The sequence below is a fragment of the Polypterus senegalus genome, chromosome 1, assembly GCF_016835505.1.
Source record: "Polypterus senegalus isolate Bchr_013 chromosome 1, ASM1683550v1, whole genome shotgun sequence".
NCBI lineage: Eukaryota > Metazoa > Chordata > Cladistia > Polypteriformes > Polypteridae > Polypterus > Polypterus senegalus.
Window position 1 is genome coordinate 42,648,944 of NC_053154.1, and position 17,107 is coordinate 42,666,050.

General features: G+C 37.2%; 1 protein-coding gene across 4 annotated transcripts in view; it reads left to right on the forward strand.

The window, feature by feature from the left end:
* The window catches only part of dennd5a (DENN/MADD domain containing 5A), a 115,469-nt gene that overhangs the window by 28,831 nt on the left and 69,531 nt on the right, over positions 1-17,107 (forward strand). For 2 of the 4 annotated variants that reach the window (XM_039748193.1, XM_039748211.1), the window contains exons 2-4: positions 7,989-8,060; positions 8,827-8,936; positions 10,048-10,711. In XM_039748193.1, the coding sequence (XP_039604127.1) occupies positions 7,989-8,060; positions 8,827-8,936; positions 10,048-10,711 (846 nt within the window). The remainder of the gene's footprint in view (positions 1-7,988; positions 8,061-8,826; positions 8,937-10,047; positions 10,712-17,107) is intronic. The other 2 variants (XM_039748202.1, XM_039748220.1) reach the window with 1 other exon arrangement.

Sequence of the window (17,107 nt, forward strand, 5' to 3'; positions counted from 1 at the left end):
GTGGAGCAGAAAATTGCCAACTGCAGTGGGCCCAAGTGGTCTATCACAAGAGGACTCAATATTTCAGGACTACCCCCTCAAATGTCTTTGTGATGTATAAGGGCTGCTGGTCTGTAATCATTAGGTGAAGAGACATTATTTAGAACAGGAGCAATGCACAATGTTTTCCACAACAGGACCACTTTCTGGAGTCTTATTGACATAATGAAGAGGTAACTGAGAATACCTTAAAGGTGGTCAGCACAGGCCTTAAGAACTCCAGGACTAACCTAGGTGCTCCCAATAGCTTTTCCTGTTTGTGGCCTCCTAAGTTGTCTCATTGCTTTGTCATCAGTCATAGGCAGCCCAGTCTGGTTAGAAGTCGACTCATTACTGGCTACATCAGTTGAAGTGGTGCAAGTTGTTGATGCAGTAGAGGATGTGTGTGGCGAGATCTTTTAAAAATTGTTTCAGGGTTTAGCCTTGTCCAGAATACCTTCTAGCTCTGTAGCCCTAGATTGCTAGAGTCCAGTAATTATGCCCAGTCCGTTCCAAACATTACATTATATTAATATTATTACATTATAAGTGAGTTTATTTGATATTTTAGCTCTGTAAGTTTCCTTCCATCACTCAGATCTTTCTTCAGCATTCTCTCCATACCTTGATTAGCAAGTAATTCTACTTGCCCTTAAAACGTCTTCTGCAATTTATATTATATTAATATGGTTACACTTTTATTAAGGCTATTCAAAGATCATAAAAGCTTAGTACAGTTGTTTAAAGGATTTTAGTACTTGGTGGTTGAATGTTGTGTTCATATTCAAAGAGTGAGTCAGCAGTGGCAATTGAAACTTCTACTTTACAGTCTGTGAAAACTGATGTGAATAAGAGGAGGAATAGATGGAGCCACAGATTTTAATTTCTTGTTGAGGTTTGCTAATGTGTGTAAGCATACTGACAGTGGCTACTGCAACTCGTGCTGTGAAAAAAGAGCCTCTCTCTTCCAGTCCTATATACCTGTTGGGATTTCAGTTCTTTTTCCAGCTCATTGTCTTCTGGGCCACTAGTGGGTGCTGGTTAAGGACTAACTTGTACTACCCTTTAATATGACCCTTCCTCTGTGCCTTTATTTTGAATCCCTCTAAGGAGAATAGAAATGGAGACACTCTAACACTTGAACCATTACAGCACATTTCCTGCATCTACTTAATTCAAAAAAATAAATTATTATCATTTATACTGTGTTAACTGCTGTGCATCTCAATTTATAACAACATTGAAATGGTGAAGAGAGTCGTGTGTGTGTGTGTAAGAGAGCGTATGTATATATTATATGCAGATGTAGGACTCTGTTCTTTTGCTTTTAATATCTGCTTATCCTTGAATGGGGTGTGACAGTGTGAGTTGGCTACACACTCCCATTTGCTCTAGGGAGTCCCTTGAACCCGTCACCATCAGTAATGTAACTGGGATGAGCTAGACCACGAGTGGGCAGATTCAGTCCTGGAGAGCCTCAGTGGTTGCAGGTTTTTGTTCCAACCCAGTTGCTTAATTAAAAAACAATCCTTGTCAATTATTTAATTTCATGTCTTGCTAGTGTTTTAACTCTGACTCTAAGCCATTCTCATATCCTAGATTTTTTTTCCTTTCTAAGGATATGATCCAAATGATTTGAGGTCCAAAACAGACGAGTCATTCTCAGTGCTTCACGTTTTTCTCTTCACTTTCCTTCCAAGTATTTTAATTAAACCCAATAGTGCACGATAAATACACACCGGTGTAAATGGAAACAAGCAAAATGGAGAAATGCAGATTTCTTTTGTCATTTGCATCTTATTGCTAATAAGGAGCAATTAAAAACCAAGAATACAGCTGTTTAAGACTATAATAAGCAATAAGGGTTCAAAATCTTAACTAGCAAGACAACTAAAATGAAGCAGAAGTGTTACTTGAGCAATAAGTGGTTTTTATTAAGCAACTGGGTTCGAGCAAAACCCTGCAGCCACTGCGGCCCTCCAGGACTGAATCTGCCCACCCCTGAGCTAGACGGATGAGGACACAACACACAAGTATAGCAAGGGGTTGGTGCATAAAGTGCTAAAGTGCTTTGATTAAAATAATCCAACAAAACAGTGTATTGCTGTTATACAGTATACAGTCTGTAAATAATTAACCCAATAAAACAAGTGAATTGTGGAGGATAAAATCCAAATGAATAATCTGTTAAAATGAGATTAAAATCTCACAGGCAGGCAGTCCCTGGTGCTTCCCCTTTAAATTGGACGTCTCCGAGGCTTACCCAGCTCGGGTCTTGCAGCCTAGGGAGACATCAAAACAACAGATGCAGCCAACTTTCCATGGGTCCAGACCCCTGCTGTCCCATGGCTCGCGGCAGGGCTCCCTAGTCCGAACCCAGAATATGTAATGTATATTACAGAAAGTAATCTAATTTAATTCGAGAATAGCCATGGTCTTTCATGTAGCAGTTAGTATCTCCAAATTGTTAGAAGTGTCAATTCAAGTGGATAAGTGTTTAAGTTCAAGTTTACATTTTTTGGCATTTATGCTTACACACAGCTCTAGTAATAGCAACAATATACAAAAAGAAGATGAATTCCACGTCATATATTGAATGCAGCATTATCTAGCTATCTTGCAGAGTTGACTGTTTAGTTCATTCACTCACTCATAAGCAAAAAAAAAAGTTTAGATAAAGCTGAATTTTGGTTGGATGGCACATCTAGGGCAGTAGGTAGCTGCTAACAAAGTAAATAAAAAAAATACCACAAAAATCTCAAAAATTCCTTAACAGATTTGTTTGGAATTTGGTGACATTGTAGGAAAAAGAAAATGAGCTTTTTTGCTTTTTTATTTGTCTATATTTGTTAATACTATGCCAAGTTATGTGCTGTGCACTGCACTAACTTGCTTTATGCAAATGATAGATTCAGCAGAAGTGATTGATGGGCCACAATTAACCAATAGGGTGGGTGGAGGACTGAAGACTGGACAGTGTCCTGGACAGGAAAATAAAAATTTGATAGCATGAAATGGAAATTGAAAGTTCGGCAACGCTCAAAGAAAATTAAGCAAATGGTTGTTTTTTGCTGTTGACTACCACCACTCTTGTTGTGGTCATGCAGGCCATGTTGTCTTGTTTACTTGTTAACAACCAATGGATGAGTGGTCTTGTTATATAAGTTGACTGTAAATGTGTAAGGCTTTCATCTTAGTTATCCATTCTGCTTTGTTGACCTCAAGGTTTCTAGTCACAGTGCTGAAAAACAATACCCTGTCCAACTCCTGCTTTTTGATTTTGGTGCTAGATGGTGAGGTTTGAATTTCTAATGGGGAAGTCACAGAAATTATGTTGTGATACTTGATGCTACTCTCCTTTGCTCCACACATAGTGTACTGGCATATATTTATATCCCTTACAAGCAGTTCTTTGAATATACATTCTCTTCTGCGGATTATAAAGTAGGACTATTAACAGATGAAAAACATGAAAAGAAATACTGTACATAAGTGAATGGCATAAACAATTTAAAATCATAAGCATCTTATAATAACATACATTAAAATTTAAGATTCCTACTGATTACCTATTTCAGTTCAAAAGAATACACTTTCCTGTAAAATTGTTTTGCAGTTACCCTCAATATAAAAACATGTCACTTGGAAAAACAGGAATTGATAAAATGCAGGATTGTTTTCCCCATGGACGATTCCAAGGTTTGGTTTTATCACTATGGTTAACTACAGTTTTGCTGGTGTGAAATATAACCCGACCACAGACAGACACTGAGACACAAGTCCCAAAAACACAAGTCCCAATTCTACTTCTGCCTTTATACAGCACAGTGCACAAATATCACCCACAAATAACAAAGTCCTTTTTCTCTCTCTTCTTTCTCTCATTTCTGCTGCCTCCACTCCTCTTCCGCAAGCTCTGTCCTCCACCTCCTGACTCCGGCTCCCTAAATAGAGTGAGGCGGCCTCTTTTATTTCACACCTGGAAGTATTCCAGGTGCTCTCCAATTAATTTTCGGCAGACTCCAAGTTGTGCTGGAACTGCTGCATGGACACCCAGAAGTACTCCAGGAGCTCTTGGACCTACATCTGGCAGCACTACCGAGTGTGGCAGAAGTGCTGCCATCCAGGATTTCTCCATTGACCAGGTGCCCCCTGGTGGTGACCACAGGCCCCAGCAGAGCTGAGCTTCTAAGCTCCAAGCCTGTGGTCCCAATGTATTCCAGGGGGTTCGACCTCTTATGTTCCAGGGGAGGTGTTGTCCCCAGTATGTCGTCCCCCCCAGTCCTTCTGTCTTCGGGACATCCTGGTCAAGGAGCTTCCCAGGTCGTCTGCCACACTGGTTAGACAGTATGGAAACTTGGAATTAATAAAACTGATACACATGAGCTGTGTACAGTATCTATACTAATAAAAGGCACAGCCCTCACTGACTGAGTGACTGACTGACTCACTCACTCACACACTCACTCATCACTAATTCTCCAACTTCCCGTGTAGGTAAAAGGCTGAAATTTGGCAGGCTCATTCCTTACAGCTTACTTACAAAAATTAGGCAGGTTTCATTCTGAAATTCTACACGTAACGATCATAACTGGAACCTACTTACATACATATATACGGCCATTGCTTGCAGCTCAGTCGCCGTGAGAGGCGGAGTTGCGTCCCCATCGTCACGCCTCCCACGTAATTGAGTTCCTGCCCATATAAGGCCATCCATCAGCAGCAATTCAACAGACACGCTGCCGCTAAATATATGCGGGTGAAGGACTGAGCTTATGCAAATGAAGATGAGATGTTCAAAAAACGCATTACACAATTGAGAAGGCAGCAAAAGAATATGAAGCGAGTGACACATACAAGCATATTCATAAGTGCAGCTACTGCGGAAACAAAGCACGGTGTAAACCTTAAGTTTAAATTAAGTTCATAGACAGGCTGCTACTGGCGTTTGTCATGCCTACAACGAATACAATATTCGCAAGATACAAGTTTAATAAGAGGACACAGGGTATAAATGAGACTTTTCATCACTTTGTAACGGAGTTAAAATTGCTGGTGAAGGACTGTGCTTATACAAATGAAGATAAGATGGTCAGGGATAAAATAGTGTTTGGCACAAACTCAGCAAAAGTGCGAAAGAAACTTAAGTGCCGGGTCTGAGCTAACATTAAATAAAGCCGTGGACACCGCAAGATCGCACGAGATAGAACAAGCACAGCTGAGAACCTTCGATGCATGTTCTCTGAGCGGCTCATGTGAACTGATTTTGCAGGACTGGGAAAGGTAAACCCGTGCATGCAGTGTGTGATGTCTCAGATAAAGAGGAAGACGAGCTGCTTATTGATGCAGTAGGAAAGGAACAACCCTCTGACACTGAACAAGCCTTTGTAGACATATCAATAGGAAAGCAAGGTGTAAAGCTTAAGTTTAAATTACATTCATAGACACGCTGCCGCTAAATATTCGCAGGCAAATCCACAACTTAATACCGGGAATGCCTGTTAAACATCTTGAGTCATGAGTACCGATTTGGGTAGTGATCACTTCGATGAATGAAACCTGTTATCTTTACAACGGTTGACAAACACGGAATATAACTTGAACACAACACATCCTCCAAATACTAACCTGACTGAAAGAAATAATGATAATCAAATCCTTGAATACAGCAACACTCATAACAGTCACAAAACAATTACATTGATAATCAAGTTATGTTATTTTTAAAATGTTTCCTTTTCTTTTTCATAACTCCTTTAACACGCTACTTCTACGCTGCGAAGCGCGGGTATTTTGCTAGTGTAAAATATAGTAGTGAGAATATGTGGAACCTGCTACTTTTGTTACTGACCTTATTGCAGGTGGTGATATTATAAATTCATATTTCAAAATTAAATTTCTTTTGGAAGAAACTGCAATGTTATTTTAACTGTACTGCAATTACATATCAAATTTATTTTAATTTACTTATAACATGGTGCTGCCTTTTCACTTGGCCAGTATATTCAGACAGGTCATGCAGTTTTGCGACTTTTTAACAACCAATGGATGAGTGGTCTAGTTGTATGAGTCGACTGCTAACCTCCACATTATAAATTATAACTGTGGAGCAATTCAAGTATTGTATAATTTCCTCATATAAGAAATCAAATTAAAGATTCAATTAAAAAAATCTAAACAAATGAAAAATCTATGTACTGTAAAGAAATATGGTTGGTTGAGCAAACATTTAAAATGTTGGATATAGGAGGTTGTTTGTGAAAGGGATGGTCAAAGATTTGTTGCAATATGGTTGGATTCAGATTTTTTTTTTTTTTGGCTGTGTATCTTAAAACAAAATCTTAAAATGAGCCTGGTAGCACAGGGGTACAGTGGATTGTGATGCTACAGTATCTCGTAGGTCTGACATTCTGGACTTGAATCCTGCTTCTGGTTGTTGTTTGTATGGAGTTTGCATGTTCTCCCTTGTCTATAGGCTCTGTCACACCAGAGGAAGTTTGTTTTCAGGAACCAATGGATACCTGTGCAGTACAAGCCCTCAGCAGCCACTAATGGTCCCTGGCCACTTTTGTGTGTTGCATTCCCATTGCACAACAAGAACTGTAATGTTTATGCAAAATATATGAAGAGCAAAGTATGGCATGATTGTCAATTGATGGGGAACCCTCTTACCTTACTGCTTCAAAGTGATTGCGACTTCACTGGGGAGATTAATGCTTCGATGTGGTACATGGCGCAGAATGCCAGGGAAGTGGCTATGAATAGTGATGCAGTGTGAAGTTTGGTGCTCCATCTTCATTGATGACACCTGAAACTGTAAACCACTAACAAAGAAAAGACTGCGCAAGTGCTTGTGGTCAACCAATTTCATAATTCATCACCCCAGGCCCACCTAAGATAGTTCCTGGTTGAACAAAATGTAGATACCCTGGAGTAGGCGCTAAAAATAGTACCACTAACTACAAATGGCCTGAGTTCCTGTGGTGGGAATGCTACAAAAGTTCCAGGCTTCAAAAAAAGCCCTGCAGAGGGAATGCGCTTTATGTGAGTTCCTCCAGGTACTCCAACTTTCCTTTGTTGTCACAGAGATAATTAATAATAATAATTAGTAATAATAGGTTAGTGATTAGTTAATTGTCCACTTATGAGAGTGTGGTCATGGGCATGTGGTGGACTGTCTAGGGTTGTTTCCTGCATTGCACCCAGAGATGCTGGACCCACATGCCCCTGAATTGGATTCATTGGGTTTTTAATTGTATTTCATCAAACTAGCATTTGTGTTTTGACTGTAGCTCTGTGCACTCTGCATTTTTAGGTGTGAAAATTTCCTGCGAAGCATTATCACCTTGGTTCCCCAACTACCATGAGTTCCATTTATTGATTTTATGAATCATCTTTATTCTGAACAGAGTTGCAGAGCATAGAACCTGTTCATAGGGTTAGTATTGTCAGAGTACAGTGAAATTTTTACTTGCATGTGCTATTCAACATCCAACATGTCCCAACTGTCCTGTGCCATGATCAGTGTTTATATATACCTTACTTGAAAAAATCTCCAGTAGTAATAGGTGCAGGATATATGTAATTTACTCTGGTTTTTGCCTTTTCTTCTTTAAACATTGGATCATTATTTGAAGGATTGCCAGGTATTCTGTAAAAATGTGGAAGCAATGGTTTTTAAAAGTGACACTGGCTTAAAGGTTTTCATAATATGCAGATTGCCTGATGCAAGTGCCATTTCTCAGAAGCTCATTTAATTTTACTAAGGTAACTGATAGACTACTTTACTTAATGTTGTATGGGTCCTGTGAATATTTTTCAAATAAATTTAGAAACAATTGAAAACATTTTAAGTTTGGTTACTTGCACTTGGAAATTCTTAAGTGTTAATTTTTAAATTGTACCTTTTTTGTTTAGGACATGCAACTATTATGTCAGCAATATTAATTGTTCTTTTATTTGTTGTGTAGCATTATGCCAGTTTATACAGGCTTCTAAAATGAGAGTGGGGCCCGGCCTCTTCACAGCCAGTGCGGATGAAGGTAAAATTCCATCTGATGGTCCTTCTGATATCAGCTTCTGAGTGCTGCTTGTGACCCTTTTAACCTTTTAACTTTACACCTCCTTCTTTCACAGCACTCCTTTTTATTTCAAAGCTTGTTCTGTGCAGGTGGAGGGAACTCCTGGAGATTTTTGCACTGCAGCTCTATTCCTTTCAATTGTGCTTAAAGTGTATTTATGTCTTCTATTTATCATTATCTTGCACTGAAAATACTCTTCTTGATAACTTACCAGACCTTTTCTCCCCAAAAAAGGGGATTTCTGTGTATTTTTTATTTCCTTTTTCACATCACTCACCTTGCAAAACCGTAAGAATGATTTATGTGCTGTGAATTCTTGTATTGCAAAATATAATTGCACTTTTCTGCATTTTGCTGATTCACTGACAAATTAATTTTGCATGTGGGTTAAATGGCAATTGATTTTAAAGCACATCATAAACCATTAGTAAGCTGGTATAAAGTACTTGACAAAACCATCATAACTGATATGTTTTCTCTTTTGCCTGTTGATAATAAGACTAGAATCTCAGGTTTGTACCTTGAAATATTGCAGTAACTTAAGTAGCAGAGGCCTTACAATACTGTTTCTTAAAACTATTCTTCTTTGTGCTCTGTGCAGAAATGTCTTAATACTGCATTTGTGTATATATGTGTGTCGACATATGTGTTCTGCATTTTGCCTGCTTGTTTGAAATGGAATGAAGCCAGTTGAGATTAGTAACTGACTTTGATGACTCTCTTGCAGGTGAGAATTTTGAACAGAGTCCTTTAAGAAGAACATTTAAATCAAAGGTGTTGGCTCATTATCCGGATAATGTGGAGTGGAGTCCCTTTGACCAGGATGCTGTAGGAATGGTTAGTGTGACCACAATTTGCTGTAGTGATGTTCACATTACGCAATTTAAAATAGTCTAAGTGTAAAACCTTAAAAATCCATGCAATTGAAATGAATGTAATTTAGATTTTGTCTTAACGTTAAATAGAAACACACAAGCTTTATTCATTTCAGTGTAATGATTGATTTGGCCATTTACTTTCCATATAATTTATTTTGCCTGCATAGGTATGAGTCGAACAAAAATTGACATATTTGTTAAAGAAGTAATCAGTACAACTACTATCTGCTTTGTTTTTAGATACTAACTTTTTTCTCCTCTGATGAAAAAGTTGCAATGTCAAAAAAACAGTATTATACATGAAAAGGGGCTATACAATATAGAAATATCATAGTATTCAAGGGATTTTAATATTGTCTGGGTTTTTTGACATTTAAATATAAATTGTGTATTGAGATCAGTACATTTTATTTAAATTAATTTTGAATGAATTTAAACAGGGCCATGACTGTAAATTATGTTACAATATACTTAAAGAAAAATAGCCACAAAAAAAGAAATACTTTTAAATATTAGGCTAGCTGCCATTCAATTGAGACATGCTTAGGACTTACAGAAAGATAAAGATCATAGACCTTCAGTCAAGTCTGTAACACAGTGTTTACAGAAAAAGAATTTCATGGTCTTTGACTGGCCGTGTTTTTTAAGTTTTTGCCACAATTGAAGCCAAAGATGATGGAACAATTGTTAAACTAAATGTTATACTATCAATGTTGGATGTAATTAGAAACCAGTACCCAATAAAGGTTTCATCTTGCTTGACTTCTCATTGCATCCATAATGACTAACATGGTACAACACCTTACTACTATCAGTGTTGGATAAGTTTGCGTGTGCTGGCAATTTCTTTTAAGGTGTGCATGAAATCTAACATTAACAATATCAAGATTCAGAAATTCCTTTTGAAGATAAATAATTTTTTATGCAGCTGTTCTTTGTGGGGTAGTTTATTTTTAGTATTTATTGTAAGCTAATTTTAACATTTATATATTTGGTAATTTATTATTATTTTTTGTTTTGCATTGTCTGTAGAAAATTAATTGCCTTACCTCTCTCTGTTTTCCCCCCAGCTCTGCATGCCTAAGGGGCTATCTTTCAGGACTCAGTCAGACTGTAGAGAACCCCAGTTCCATTCCTTCATAATCACCCGTGAGGATGGTTCCAGGACTTATGGTTTTGCTCTCACTTTTTATGAGGAGGTCACCAGCAAGCAAATCTGTAGTGCAATGCAGACCCTTTACCACATGCACAATGCAGAACAATATGATATCCTCCATTCATCCTCTAGCAGTGGAAGAGATTGTGACAGCACTTTAGAAGAATATAATGGAACATCCATTTCAAAACTGCAACGTTTCAACTCTTATGACATTAGCAGAGACACACTATATGTCTCTAAATGCATCTGTTTAATAACTCCCATGTGCTTCATTCAAGCATGCAGAAAAGTACTAGAACAACTTCACCAGGCTGTAACATCTCCACAGCCTCCTCCATTGCCATTGGAAAGCTACATCTTCAATATACTTTATGAGGTACCCCTTCCACCATCAGGGAGGTCTTTGAAATTCTCAGGTGTATATGGAGCAATTGTATGTCAGAGGCCAAGCACCAATGAACTACCTCTCTTTGATTTTCCTTTGAATGAGGTTTTTGAACTCCTGGGTCTGGAAAATGTAATACAGCTCTTCACTTGTGCCCTTCTTGAGATCCAGATACTGCTGTACTCTCAACGTAAGTATAATCTAAAATTGATGTTTACAAATGATGTGTATCAAAGGCCACTGTCTTAACAAAAATTCTGATAAAGAGAATATTAGTAGTGTAGAATAGTACTTTTAAATATTCAGTGTTTATTTAAAAAAAAAAAAAGATTTCTTAGTGAAGAATATATATTTCAATACAATTTACAATTTTAAATATCTGGCAGTTTTATGTTTTGGGTTGGTTTGTTAAATGTTATTCAACTCTCTTCTGGTTAGTGTTATTTTGGTGAATATTTGCATTGCTCTATGAATGCTTACTTTTTTCACCTCCCTCTTCGCACATAAAATATTCATCATTTAAAACATTAGGGTGTGTCCCAGTGATGCCAAAGTAAGAGAGGGTGTCAAGTTTTGTGGTTGACTGTGTCAAAGGCAGAACAGAGATCTAGCAGAATCGGGACTGATGACCTGTTGGTAGCTCTAGAATGGCAAAGCTGGTTGTCCACAGTCAGAAGAGCTGTTTCAGTCGAGTGGTTCCTCTTGAAGCTGGACTGGTTGGTATCAAGCAATTCATTCTGTATAAGCTTGACATCTGAAGTGATTATTTATGGTACTTCTTAGGAATGCTATCCTTCTGACACTCATAGCAGCAAAATACTTCAGTAACAGGTGTATTTTTAATGTCATTCAGTGAGTTTTAATTATTAATTTTAATTACAGCATGAGGCTAATAAAGTATTTTTTCACCTTAAAGTAATTTTTACTTTCACGAGCTGGGGTGGTGAGAGAAGTAAAATATAAACATTTTCTTTTAGAACATTCCAGAATGAATTTTCCTGTGTTTATTGTTTAGAATCGTTAACTTGTGTGCTATTTAACTGCTTGACCAAATTTTGTTGCTTGCAAGGGGTTTTCTAGGGGTAGAGGAGCCATTAAAGTAGCACATAATATGAGAAACTCTTACCTTACCAGTTCAACACAAGAGGAACCAGCATTCATTATAAGCAAGCCCACTCCAGATTTTCCTGATCATAGATCATTGGAACTGGCGAGTGTTCGCTCTTGTCAATATATAGATTACCATAAAAGGTAGATTCTCAGAAGGACACAAGTGTAACAGATGTGTCACAGGAGACTAGCAAGTTTCCATGTGAACACCATCCACATCTCCATTCTGCAAACCCATGATGCACCAATACAGAACACTCAGAAACAGGTATGGAGGTGTCTGCCAAGGACAGATAAGCCATTGAGCTGTCTTGTGTTCGTAGACGAGATCAGTAGTGCAGGAACAGCTAGGTCCTCCACAAAGTACTCTTTTAAGATGGCCCAAGGAATTTGTAAAAATACTCCAAATACCAGAAGATCAATCCTAGGTTGTGCTTAAAGGCTGTTCCCTGAAGGAGCTTTTGAGAATATAGCTGTGAGGTGAGCAGAGAAACTTTTAGATGAGTCACTCCTCACATTGAATGGATAGTAACACACAGCTTGTGTTGAAGGAACCCTGTTTCATACTACTTTTATACCTCTCCTCTTGATTTGTTCATTCCTCCCCTACTAAATATCATTAACAGTGTATTTTATATATGTTGGAATTAGTTGCCATTTTAATGTAGGAAATTTACTGTCAAGAGTTCTACAAACAAGTTTTATTTAATCTTTGATATGTAAACGAAAATATACCTTTTCTCTACAAACCTGTAATTTACAGAATTGCTGTAACATAAATATTTTATTGTTAAGTGAACATTTAATACAAGGACGACAGAAGAAAACAAGGAAATTTACATTTTCTGATCATTTTTGTTTTCCTGAAATAGCTGAGTGAACATGTTTGTTGTTCACCAGGAATTAGACTCATTTTCTGCTTTATTACAGTAAGAAGCTGAAAATAATTTGACTTAATTTTAATCCTCAGTCATTTTCTTTTATATACTTTGTTCATCCATGATGTAGAGAAGCATATACTGTTTTTGATGTATGTTGGCCTAATCTTCTTCTGCATTATTCTTTGCTGTTGTACATGTTGTATCAGTTAATCTGTTCATCCGTCCGTTTGTAGTTATTCCACATTTTTTTTTTAAAAGTAGAAAAACATAGCAGCTTGCTTACTGTTGTCTTCAGTTGGAACCACTAAAGGTAAATGGCAAATTCATGCTATAGAAATGCAATCACTGCATGAATTGTAAGCAAAACATTTTTAGTCAGACTGTATACTTTAAATCCCAGCTTTGTAATGAAATTACTACAGTTTATTTTAGTCATTCAAATCGCAACAGTAAATTTCACAGATAGCTAAGATTAGTTTTATTTTTGTCATTTTTGTTTTATTAAATGACTGTACTCTATTATTTTCTTTACAAATCTTGCTTCAAAATTAATTTACAGATTTAAAAAAATCCCAATTTTCACCACTTTTCAAACAGCTGTTTATACTTTTAAAAGTTTCTAGCAGTGTTTAAAAGGTTCTGAATGAAATATACTGTGTTTAATTTATCGTGTAGAAGACCTACATCGTAATATTGTTCTTTTATTAAAAAATTCTTGAAAAATATTGGCATGGCTTTCACGTGCACACTGCTTTTTGTTCACTGTCATAAAATGTGAAGTCAGATCAACAGCTCTAAACTGTCCTGGAATAAGCCAGTAATTTGTGCTAGCAAGCTAAACCCCAGCTTCTCACAAGCCTGTGTTGGATAAAGTCAGAAAATAATTTCATAAACATCCTTTGGGCTACAACACCGGTCTATAATACATTTCATATGTTCATACACAGATGAATCTTTTTTTTAAATGTAACATATTACATTTCTTTTGAAATCAAAGCTTACTAAGATTAATCGTTAATTAATTGGAATACGTCTTACTATTTCTAGTAATTGTTATAAGCTTCAAATACCAATATGACATCTATAACTGGTTATTTCAGTTCTTAGTTGTAGGTTATAGTATGCTGTATATTTATATAATGTATCCACATGTAAGACAGTGTGTTTTTTAATTCTAGTTTAGTATGAATTAATTACAAGAGCATATTGTGAATGAATGTTGTATTTGTTTTTATCTAGAACTACATTTATCATTTTTTTGTTTTCTGTTTGTCTTGGACATTCTCTTCTTATTTTGGCTTGGTTTTGTTTTTTGTGGTAAATAAGAAAAAATTGGTTTCACGTCTCTAATTATATGCATACTTTACATTTTTTTTTAAAACTTAGTACCCCTAGTTAACAAAAAAATATGGTATTCCATTTCATAACAGTCCAGTTGTTGTTCTGTTTGACATTTCCACATAATTATTTCTGCTTTTATGAATAATGAATACTTAAGTATGAATTATATATATTACACTTTCTTTTAAATGGTGTAGCATGCATTATTCTGTAATGTTTCCTGATGTATGTTTAACTGGAACATTCTTTGGTCTTTCTAGTGTGGAATTGTAGGGTGGAATTAGACCAAATTGTGCAAGCACTTGAAACAAGTCAGGTTAAACCCATTGGCCTTGTCCTCATCACCTGCTGTTGCCTGGCTCCTCTTTATAACAACAACAACATTTATTTATATAGCACATTTTCATACAAAAAGTAGCTCAAAGTGCTTTACATAATGAAGAATAAAAAAATAAAAGACACAGTAAGAAAATAATGTAAGTCAACATTAATTAACATAGAATAAGAGTAAGGTCCAATGGCCAGGGTGGACAGAAAAAACAAAAAAAAAGCTTCAGACGGCTGGAGAAAAAAATAAAATCTGTAGGGATTCCAGACCATTAGACTGCCCAGTTCCATCTGGGCATTCTACCTAACATAAATGAAACAGTCCTGTTTGGATTTAGGGTTCTCATGGAAGGACTTGATGATGATGGTCATGTAGACTTCTGGCTTTTAATCCATCCATCACTGTTGGAGCATCATGATGCTTTGAGTAGGTGGTGGCAGCCATTAATGTTCTTCATTTCCCTCCATACATCTTTGGTGTTGTGTTGTAGTCTCGCCTCCAATTTTTCCATATTCTCAATTTTTGCCTGCTTTAATCTCTTCTTTATGGATTTGCTGTACCAGCTTAAGTGTCTCCATATCACCAGTCCTGATCAAATTACCGAAATTTACAGAGAACTGTAAAATAACTTCTTTCTGTATAGCTCTGTTATTAATTTACTAGCTCACTACTGTCCCAATTTACAGCCAGTCAGCTCCACCTGGCAGCTGTACCTCTGCAAAGAACTTTTCATGTATTCTGAACTGGATTGTAACTAGTTTGGCACAGCGTCTATAACTAACTGCAAACTACAAAAATGCAGCACTTCTAAGCTAGAACAGGAGTGAAAAGAAATGTTCACTCTGTTTTACTATACCACTCGAGTTCTCAAACTCTAATCCACATCACACCCACAAAGCAGTACGTAACAGTTGGGTAAAGTGAGATTTTCTTTTCAGGTGCCCTGCTCACTGAAGAAAAATGTATATGTATGCGTAAGTATAATTCTTTCTTGCCTGATTTTTTTGTATGAATGTCCTGGACAATTTGAGAGATGAGAGAGAAAAATATTTGAAGGGGCAGCTCGCTATCCTGAGTACACCTGGAAAATGTCAGTTAATTTATTGATGGTGATAGCACATGGTAAATGTGTTATGATTACTTTTTAGTATGACTATTTGGAGGAAATTTTTTAAAGGAGGTTTTTAAAAACAGTAATTTTTGCTTGGAAATGAGCAGATTACTTTTAGTGCTTTAATCTAAAAAATTATATAAATGTGGAGTGGTAAAGCCCACAAATACACTTTACATTTCCATTTAGATAATGAATTAGGTAAGCCAGGTGTCTAATTTATTCAAGAGGTTCCATTACAGGCCCTAATTTGAGAAGTGCATTGTAAAGTTAAGGATGAGCTCCTACTAAAAGCTATGTCATGTTACACGACGTTTCCTGTGATTTTTCAGTCATTGCCTTCTTTTACGTAATCGGACCAAGTCAGAGGCAATCGGCGGCACGTTCCTGTGAAGTCATTAATCTAATGTGACAATACGAAGCAACTCACTCCAAATAGTCCATTACATTCTCCAATAAAATCAAACCGGTTTAATTTTGTCTTTAGACATGGGGTGAGCTCTGCATGCATGAGATGTGACAACCAATGAATGCTCACTCCTGCTTCTGATTTGCCACCAAGTACAACTCTTTCCAAACATTCTGAGGTCGAAGATAATTACATTACAGTAATCCCTCGCTACTTCGCGGTTCACTTTCCGCGGATTCATGACTTTGCGGGATTTTAAATATAGTAGTAGTATTTCCTAGTCTAAAAACAACAAAACAAGTTTGGTGACTAAGTGCATTGTAACATTGGTACATGGGAGGGAGACAACAAATCACAGCTTCCCGCTTTCTAATCGGGCCCGTGATTGGTGCTTTGACTGATGCCCAGATCCCACAACATCTCCCCTTGTCTCTCTGTCGCAGCCATTTCACTTCAAGCTTTCTCGCCGAGCGGTTTACTTTACACTGTACTGTGTGTGATTGTTTTTGTGGTTTCTTTGTGTTGAACTTCGCTCAATTTTCACCCCCTGCAATGGCTCCCAAACGTGCTCCTTCTTCCAAGGCTGGTGCTGAGCCTAAACACCGTTCGATCAGTCTAATTTTGCAACAAGGTCGATGACGTCATGACCGCCTAAAAGCTGCTCTTCGACCGGAAAAAGAAGAAGAAGAAGCAGCAGCAGCAACTGCCGATCACAATGTTTTTGCAGCCTCACAAAAAAGAGCCAGTTCCTGCTACTACTACGGATACACCTTCGGAAACCGTGGAAGAGGTGCCTCAGGAAATGTTAGGTAGGTCCCTGTTATTAATAGAGTAAAGGGTGGGTTGTAAACAGTACAGGGAGGGTTTAAAAACGTCCAGATACACGTTAAATAATTGAACAAATATGGTGTCCCTACTTCGCGGAAATGTAGTTATTGCGGTCGGCCTTGGAACCTATCTCCCGCGATAAACGAGGGATTACTGTAGTATACAATTCAGCATTGCACATTTCAGTCATAGAGCTGGTAGAAGCAAAAGGGGTCAGATTAGAAGCACATGAAAATTGTATGTTCAGCACAGAAAAATGGTGTAGCAAGAAGGTTTTTTGTATCGAATGTAATTTGTGGAATGTATTTCACAAAGCCATGCAATTCAACTAAAAGAGAGAGAGAGCAAGACTGCCGGGGAGATTGACAAATGACAGCTGTAAGTCAGGTTAGGGAGATAGGCAGAAAACGTGAAGGATACAAGCGGGTTGTTTTAAAAGGTTCTGGTGTCTGCTTGACCAATATGGTTAAAAAATCCACAGTCTGTGAAGGTATTAATAACCAGCCAGTTCTTCTGGTAGTCGCCTATATCTGACATGAATTCTATGAATATATAATTATGCGAGTGTTTATAATGAC